The sequence below is a fragment of the Vanacampus margaritifer genome, chromosome 1 (genome assembly GCF_051991255.1).
Source record: "Vanacampus margaritifer isolate UIUO_Vmar chromosome 1, RoL_Vmar_1.0, whole genome shotgun sequence".
Lineage (NCBI taxonomy): Eukaryota > Metazoa > Chordata > Actinopteri > Syngnathiformes > Syngnathidae > Vanacampus > Vanacampus margaritifer.
The window spans coordinates 64,909,272-64,918,700 of NC_135432.1; the positions used below are offsets into that span (position 1 = coordinate 64,909,272).

Here is a 9,429-nt window from a genome sequence, read left to right on the forward strand (position 1 = left end):
CCGCCGAGTCCAACCTTTCTGCTCGAGGGCCATGTTTGATTTTTTTTTTTTTTTTTTTTCAAATTGACAAATGAGGCAGGTAGAATTGTTACAATGAGTCAAATATCTAAATAATTTATTTCAAATGTTGTTATAATTATATTTATTATATATACTTGTTTTTTTTATAACATGCATATACATTGTTCTAATAATTATTCCATTTGATATAAAAACGACATCAAAATGTATATATAGTTATTAGAATTTAAAATGTACTCATATTCAATATTGCTAATGTACATTAAAAATATGCCAATTTACTGCAATAATTGTTTTTTTGTTTTTTTTATATAAATATATATATTTTTATGTGTATAGATAAAGTATATATGTGTGTTATTTTTTTATTTTTAATATATTTATCTCTGTTATTTAGAGTATATGTATGAAATATCGTTAAATTTTATATTTATATAAGTGAAAATTATGTAATGCCTTTTTCGCATATCAATTTAATCTTGACCTTATTTTCATTTCAGAGCTTATTTTCTTTTCTTTTTTTTTAAATTTATTTTGTTTATGGCACATCTGCCTCACAGTTCAAAGGTCGTTCGCTGAAGTGATGTCCTACCCGTTCCTCCCACATTCCAAAAACGTGCTCGTTCGTAGGTGTGAATGTACAGTAAGTGTTCAGGGTTGTTTGTCTGTATGTGCCTTACGTTTTGGCTGGCGACCAGTCACAAGTCGGATAGGATTGGCTCCAGGACAAACTTGTGAAAATAGGCAGCAGAGAATGGATGGATCAAAAAAAAAATTTTTTTATGTATGCTAAGCATTTTTTTAGGGGAAAAAAAACATTTTTTTTTTTTAACCCATTTTAACTATAAAATGGGTTAAATGAATATATGAAGTCTTTTCGTGCAGCTTTGAAATGAATGAATTGACTTTGTTTTCATTTTTTGACATGGAAGCACACAGACAAGTGAATTCCTTTCATGTTGGCCTGCCTGTATTTATTTTTGGTCAAGAAAAAAAAAAGAGAGGAGAAAAAAAAAAAAGGAATGTGATCTTGATTAGGCTCCTGTTACGTTTGTTTCTTTGCTACAGCGAAAAATGTTCACGGGTCAGCGTGACCCGCTGCACGTTTGGTCATCAAAAAATAAAATTACAACAAGCGACGCAAAATGAACACATTACGTAACACTTAATGTCTTCAAATGTTTTTGGTTTGTTCTTTTTGGTTTTGTTTTTAAATCTTTTTAATTGGGTCAATTTGACCCACAACATAACATAATAACATCACATGACCACATTCTTGAATAACTCGATGTCCCTGTCTTCTTTTTATCCTCGCATAATGAGGCGCTTTCGTGAATGTAGGCTTTGCGGTGCGCTTTAGCTGCATGCGGCGCGAGACCGGCCGTCCTGATAATGAGAGCAAATACAAAAGCAGGTGGCTAACGATGAGCGAAATTACTGGAAGAGGAACACTACTCGCACAAAAATCAAATGAAACAGAAACCATGCAGGATTGGACGGTGATTTTGTGTAAAGAATCACTACATCCTGCACCATTTCTGTTTGGTTTGATGAGAGTAAATGCAAAAAAAAAAAGCAGATGGGCAATGTTGGCCAAAATGCCAAAACAGGCACACCAAAAAACAGAAATGGTGCAGGATGCAGTAATTCATTACATGGAATCACTGGATCCTGCACCATTTATGTTTGCGTACATGTAGTGTTCTTCTAACAGCATTGATTTTTTAGGATGCAGTGATTCCATGTATTGAATCATTGCATCCAGCGCCGTTTCTCTCTTTAGTTTCACTCCTCTGCGAGTACTGTGCCTCTTCCGGCATTTTTCTCACGGTGCAAGATGCAGTGATTTAATGTAATGTGTCACTGCATCCTGCGCAGTTTCTGTTTGATTTCCACGCTACAAGTCATTTGCTTCTTCCATCATTGAAACCGACCAAAGTCCGTGCAGGATGCAATGATTCGGTGAAATGAATCACTGCATCCTGTACGGCTTCTGTCTGGATCCATTAGCTGTGATTTTTTTTCTCTCACTTCTTTGGCCATCACTCTTCTTTCACATCATTGCGGTTGCCAAATACCATTCGAGTCCCGAAATGGTTGGCGTCGAGCCTTGGCAGGCGAGCGCGAAGCTAAGTGAAGCCAATAAAAAAGCTCATAAATAAATACCTCCCCCTCCAAGAAACGTGATTGATACCAATTTAAAGAGTCGAGCTGTTTGTTCACCAGCGAGATTTTATTGTCACATTAACAGACGACATCATGTTGGCACTTTTTGTTTTATCACCCCATCGAGAACCCCAAAAAGTTAAAATTTCCAAAAGGACAGCATCAATGAGACAAGAATGGCACTCAAAGACCTCCACCAAGGCCAAACAGTGAACACAAAGTGGGGAAAAAAACAATCAGATTGCCATGTTTTTACTACTACATGTTTTGCTACTTCCTAGATGAGGTTTTATTGTTACAAATAGATGCCGTAGTCAGTGAAATGGGAGAAAGTATAAATAATGGGGTTAGGATTAGGGTAGGGGTCCGAGGGTTTTGGTTCCGAGGTTTAAAGTTAGGAATAGGTGGTTAGGGGACAAGTTTTAGGGTTAGGATTAGGGGTTCGGGTTAAATTTAGGGTCAATGGTTAAGATTAGGTTCCTGGGGTTTTGGGTTAAATTGGGTTGAGTTAGGGTTTGGTTTTAGGTTCAATTTAGGGGTGAGGAAGACTAGGGTTTAGGATCAAGGGTATTAAGTTAAGAATTAAAGTTAGGGTTCAATTTTGGGGTTCAAATTGGTGAGTTTAGGGGTAGTGTTTAGTTTTATGGGGTTAGAGTTAGGATTAGGAGGTCGGGATTTGGAGTCCAATGTGTTTTAGGGTTAAAATAAGCATTTTAGGGGTCATGGGGTTTGGGGAAGGGTTCGGGTTTAGGTGTTTTTTTTCTCCCCTTGGCCTGTACACTACCTCTCTGTAAAAGTTCATGGAAAACCACAAAGAGCTAACAAATTGGCAATCGATACATAAACTCCTAAATCTAACTTTGTGCTTGGTGGAGGTAATAAAGCTCCAGTTAGCATGTAAAACTGACATGTTAGAGCAAGAGTGTGTGAGTGAAAGCTTCTTATTTAATGGGCGAGTCTAGAATCTCCTCATATTCCTCCCGCTGACGCCGGCTGCCCCCGCGAGAGGGTAACAGCTTCATGGTCACCAACCAGCCCACACTCAGAACCACCATGGCGTTCCCGACCACCTCCGAGGCGCTGGGCGCCAGATGCGCCATGACCAGGTGGGCCACCGTGGCCAGGGGCACCTCCAGGCTCTGGCTGGCCGACACCAGTGCCGGGTGGATGCGTGTCAGGCCGTGCGTCATCCCCAGGAAGGCGGCGGTCGAGCAGACCACCAAGCCCCCGATCAGGACCCACCCGGGTGCGCCCGCCGGCCAGGACCAGCCCTCCTGGAGCAGAACCAACGAGGCCGGGGTGAGCACGCAGCCCGTCCAGCTCACTGTGAACAGAGCCGTCGCCACGCCGACTCGTTCCTTCAGGGACCGGTACCCAACCAGAGCCAGGGCCATCCACAGCCCCGCCATCGCCGACAGGGACCACCCGAATGCGCCCCTCCAGAATACCACAGGGTCTGTCGGGGAGTCGGAATTGCTCTCATCCGCCTCGGGGAGCAGCACAACCCCCAAACCGCACAGCCCCGCCGCCAGGGTGATGCCGTCTGCCAAGCCCAGACGCTCCTCCAGCAACAGGAAGGCCAGGACGGCGGACAGCACGGTGGTGGCGAGGCGCCAGGAGGGGGCGGCGTCCTCTGAGGGGGCGAAGGTCGGCGAGGAGTAAGCGCAGCACAGAGAAAGTGAGTAGGCCACGCCGTAGCAAAGCAGACGGAGGCGGTAGCCCTCTGGTCCGAAAGGGTTCTCCCCCTTGTGCAGCGGCACGGCCACAGACAGGAGCTGGACCACGGACCGGACCAACAGGAGGAAGAGGGGCCCCAGGCCAAAGAGTTCCGAGGCCGTCCGAGTCAGAAATACCACGCAGCTGTTAGCCAACGCCGCCCCCAGCAGCCCCACCCAGGTGAGCCGCGACGCCGACACCGAGGCCTCCCCGAAACTGGCCAGCTGCTCCCCGACCCCTTTGGCCCTGGTTCCCCCTTCACCGCAGTCACCGCTCCTGCCGACCGGAGGTCTCGGGGTGCTGGCCTTGTCCTTGTCTTTGGAGCCAAACAGAGTCAGCGGCCACCTCTTGGCCTCCGTCAGCTGCTTCCTGTCCGACGTCTCCTCCAGGAAGGAGCCGAAGTCCTCAAAAGACGGCGCGTCGTCGTAGCCCTCGTCGCCGGGCTGGGGGAAGTGCGTGTGGATGCCAGGTTTCGGGGAATAGGGGGTCTGCGTGGCATACTTGGCCGTGACGGTGTGAGGGTGAATCTTTACTCGCTTCTTAGTGCCGCCCAGGAGGTGGGTGGACTCCATCATGGATGTTGGCAGAGGACAAACCTGCTGGACAAAGAGGAGAAACGCACTTAACTCAGCAGTTTCTCAAACCATTTGGTTTCAGGGACCCCCTTACAAGTAACCCAGACATAAATGAAACATCACTGTACCCCTAAATGCCATCGGAATTTCAAAGTTTCCTATTTAAAATTTTTTTTTTTAAAAGACAAACAAATGAACAAGGACAAATTATGTTCCCTGGAAAGTGCACAACCTTGTGTATTGACCACGTCAGCCTACTTGATCCCTAACTGTCCTCTGGACATAAGATAAGATCACTGAAGCAGACTTGCGAAACTAATACACTGCGTACCTCCCTGGAACCTAAACATAAATGCACACAACATTGTGGAGTGCCCACCTGTCAGTCTAATCAAATGCAAGTCGCTGGAAAAGATCCTATCTCAATATGATGTAAAATCTGAGGCCAATTGGACAAAACTCATGAGTCTGGTAGCTCCTAGAACTTACCCATCGATGCACACAACGTTGCGGAGGGCTCACCTTTCAGTCTAATCGAACGCTAGTTGCCGGAAAAAAGACCCTGTCTCAATATGATATAGATTCTGAGGCAGACTGGACGGAAAAAAATAAGTTGTGAACATTAAATTTGACACGCAACATTGTGGAGTGACCTCATGTTAGCACCTACGGGGACATTAACTGATGAAAAAGACACCGTCTCCACATAACAAAGATCCAAGGTGTACTGGGTGGAACTCATGAGTCCAGTAGCTCCTAGAAAATCTGCATCAATGCACACAACATTGTGGAGTGACCACCTGTCAGTGTACTGGAATGCAAATTGCCGTGAATGACTCAATCTCCACATAATGTAAATCCTGAGAAATAATGGACGGAATTAATATATTGCGTACCTCTCTGGATCACAAACATAGATGCACACAACATTGTGGAATGACCTCTTGTTATAGTCTGTGGGAACAATAATTGTCGTTAAAGACACCTTTTCCACATAATGTAAGATCCAAGGCAGACTGGATGAGGGGAGAAAAATGAAATAGCTGCCTAGGAACACAAACCTGAACGCACAACATTGCGGAGCGACCACCTCTCAGGCTAATGGAATGCCCCGAGATCCATCATCCATACATATTTCATCACGATCCTCTCCCTGTGTGGCGCGCTTGACATTTCTATATTTAATGCCACAAACGGTAATAATAGCAGAGCGGGGTGACGTCCCGGCCTTCCAAGTGTTGTGGGAGGGAGTCAAAGACAGATAAGAGTCTGCAGAGACGAGGGCAAATTCATCGCACTATCTTCAAGCTTTTTTTTTTTTTTTTTTAACTTCACCTTGATGTGGGATGGTTGCCAATGACGCTTATGCAAGCGTTTATCATGAGGTGGAAAGACTATTTTGGGGGGTTTCTCAGAACCAGTTTTGGTATCTTAGGTCAAGGAGAACCCATATGCGTTCTCCCAGCCTCTTTGTGAAAAAACTGAATTACGATTGTAAAACTGACCTAATAAAATTTTGTATATTAATATAAACATTTACTGCAACAAAAACTTCTCACTTCAGAAGAAACTGACCCCCCAAAAAAATACAATAAATCTTGTAATGTATACTAAAAATTTTATTACATATAAAAACAAAAAGATGACATTTTAAGAAAATGTCCAAGAAAGTACACACAAATCAGTCTGCTGCAATAAAATGATTGAGTACAATGAAAATTAAAAAGTACTGAAACATAAATACAAATTCATATTTTTTGGTACCCACCAAAGTAAAAAAAAAAAAAAACGGCGATAATTTGAATGAAACGAAATATATAGTCCTGTTATGTACCAAACTAACATAAATTGGAATATAAAAAATATATACACAAAATACACATAGAATGATTAAAATAAAAATATGTTTATTATTTCATGTTCATTAAATAATAAAAAGTACAAACTTTTTAATACACGTAATACACATAATGGTGATATTTTAAATTAACAAAAAGTGTAACAACGCTACAATAATCATAATAATAAATAAAAAAAATTATAGAAAACTTAAATAAAATGTAGGGGGAAATACAAATTCGGATTGCTTTTACCAAATTAAAAATTATTATTTTTTGACTTCCTAGAATTACTGTTTGAAATTTACTTGAAATAACTATATATTTTTTTAAATTATATGTAAAAAGGTTACAAAAATGTATCTTTCTACAATTACTCAAAACAATTATAGTAATTTCAAATACATTGTAATTAAATTTCCTGAGACAAAAAAAAAAGGCATGCATGCCTTACACATATCCTTTCAAAAATACTATTAAAAAAATAAATACACTAATTTGTTTTTTATCTCTTTGACTGCCAAAAACGTTAAATAACGTTTAGTAAAATCCTATGGAGGAGTGCCAAAGACGTTAAAAGACGTTTGTTTCAAAACAGAGGTGAAACTAACCATTTTCTATTGTTGATTACTGAAGAACGGAATAAGGTAGAAACAAACTTTTTTTTCTGATTAAAGATGAGAGTCCAATCTTTCATTTGCTAGTATGTGTGTTTCCATAGTCCAAACACATCATTTTCTGTGGACCTTGAAAGATCAGTCAAAATGCTTAAATCGGCTGGCACCCACGGCATCCCTTTTCTGAAAACGTCTGGCAGTCAAAGAGTTAAGTAGTACCCTCATTTTTAATTACTAATTTCATCTAATTTTCACTTTTCTTGTGTTTTGTTGTTTTTGTTTTGCTTCCCGGCAGCAAACTGATCTCCTTCCCCCCGGCGACATTTAAGAAGCTCCCCAGCAGTCACATCGCGCCCGGCACGGATCGCGATGTTCCTCCTGGCTTTTGCTTTTCTATCCCACCACTGCAATAGCCCGTTTTGCACCTGCGTACGCCCCCTTCAAATCGATGTCATCTTTACTAAACATTTCATGCACAATTGAAGATGTCCGTCCATGTCATTTGTCCTACATTGAAATCTGTGTGTGTGTGTGTGTGTGTGTGTGTGTGTGTGTGTGTGTTGCCTAGAGCATGTTTGCCATTATGTAAATGCGCGTCTGTCTGAGTGTCTTGCTCCTCAGTGGGTTATGTGATTCTCAAGGTTATACGCGACCCCCCCCCCCCCCTCCCTCCCCGGCGAATATGCATATTTAGTCTATTGATTTATTATCATTAATTATTATCAAGCTCACTCACCTGCAAACGAGCAGTTGGTCATTCAGTCATTGAGCATCCTCCCATTCTCTTTTCCTGGCCATTTGAACCCCCCAAACCCCCCAACCCCCCCACTCCTCTTCCTCCACATTGCCTTTGCCTGCATGCGGCAGTCTCAAATCACCTTAAAAGGAGGACCACCTGGACCAGGATGAGACCGCAGAGGAGCCACCTCAGGACCAAGCGGAGGAGGAGGAGGATGTGCGTTATATGGCAACTGGCCGCCGCTCGTCCATCACTGTCTGATGCACAGGATGCTCCGCCTTACACAGAGAGGGAGAGAGAGAGAGAGAGAGAGAGAGAGAGAGAGAGAGGGAGGAGGGGGGTGAAGCTAATCATAGATTCTGAGCATGCGTCAACGTGAGCAAGGCCAGATTTGCCCGTTTGGAAAAACCTGAGTGCAATTTTAGAGATGAAAGTCGCCATTCTATGGGAATGGAGTTGTCAATGTTACGTGGAATTAAAGGGAAATGTGACAGGAAAAAAAAAAAAAAAAGTTGGAACGTTAACAATTAATTAGCAAACCAGTGGCGTGTAAACAGAGGGAGCGGAAGGAGAAAATGGTCAAAATAGGATGAGAAAAAGGTTGAATATTTTTTTTGAGAATATTATAATCAAAATTCATCATCTTATGAGAATAGAGCATTATTATTGCAGAGACAATAAAAAAATATTAAAAAGCTGTGGATTTTTTTTTTTAATGAAGATAACACCAACCAAAAGTCATTACAAACTCAGAAGGTTATGCCAGTGCTTTTCAATTATTATTTTTTTATGCATCCCACGAAGAAGAAAATATTTTTGCGCTAAACATCCCCCCCCCCGCCCCCACAAATCTTCGCTGTGACTATATCGTAAATATATACTAAATATCATATAAATTGTTGTAAGTTCACCTCGACAGGGGAGCGAATACTCCTTGTGCATGAGCGCCACTGCCACCTACTGTAGTTGATGTGCAATTACACTTTATTAAAATATGGCAATAAAATAAAATAAAAAACATGTTCCCCGGGCTCGCGCCGCGCTCCCCCAGGGGTGCCTCCCCCCTCTTATTTGAGAAGGACCGGTTAATGTGGAATAAAGTCAAAATGATATAGTCGAAAAAACTAATATCAGATTTTTTTTAAGAAAAGACTTGAAATATGATGATCTGTATATTCAGAATTACAAAATGTGTCATCTTTACAAAATTAAACAAACCAGTGGTGTGCAAAGGGGGGGAACGAGGGGGCACCCCCCCCCCCCCAAAAAAACAAACAAACAAACATTGAAATTAGAATTACTTGAAGTATTACAAGTAAAATTTGCCATTTTATGAGCATAAAGTCATAATATTACAAAAGAAAAAAGTGATGATATTACATGAAATAATGTCCAAAAAAAAATGTCAGGATATTCCCGTTTTTATGAAGTCCTACCAGGGCCAAACTTAATTAGCGCTAATGCCTTCAAAAACGTACATGCAACTTGGTCTTATCAGTCAGGGACAAAACTGTCACATCTTCCCTCTGCCATTGACTGACAAACAACAGATGGCAACTCGACGTCCCACGCAGGAAATGCTGATATTTAAAGGAGCGGCGGATGCTGACTCACAAGCGGGACGACGCTCGCGCCGTCACAGGAAATAGAATGCTGGTGGCGCGATTGACGGGCAGGATGGCACAAATATTCACAACGCAGTCTCAACATTTGTCACAGTTAGCTACCTAGATTAGTTAGCGAGCTCGTTGGCTAGT

At 42.1% G+C, this 9,429-nt stretch overlaps 1 protein-coding gene across 3 annotated transcripts; it reads right to left on the reverse strand.

Moving 5' to 3' along the window:
• Positions 1 to 2,233: 2,233 nt before the first annotated feature.
• Positions 2,234 to 7,953, reverse strand: slc35g2a (solute carrier family 35 member G2a). Of its 3 annotated transcripts, none has more exons than XM_077561670.1 (2): positions 7,670 to 7,953; positions 2,234 to 4,499 (listed from the first exon to the last, which is right to left on the reverse strand). In XM_077561670.1, exon 2 carries the CDS (start codon positions 4,476 to 4,478, stop codon positions 3,129 to 3,131), a length of 1,350 nt encoding a protein of 449 aa, XP_077417796.1. In that variant the 5' UTR covers positions 4,479 to 4,499; positions 7,670 to 7,953; the 3' UTR covers positions 2,234 to 3,128. The 3 variants fall into 3 exon arrangements, with proteins under 3 accessions (XP_077417796.1, XP_077417806.1, XP_077417815.1); XM_077561680.1 differs by having other exon boundaries at positions 2,234 to 4,502; XM_077561689.1 differs by having other exon boundaries at positions 7,812 to 7,951.
• Positions 7,954 to 9,429: the final 1,476 nt, after the last annotated feature.

Coding starts and splice junctions, on each gene's coding strand:
- slc35g2a (XM_077561670.1), bottom strand. CDS start 4,478: ATGATGGAGTCCACCCACCTCCTGGGCGGCACTAAGAAGCGAGTAAAG.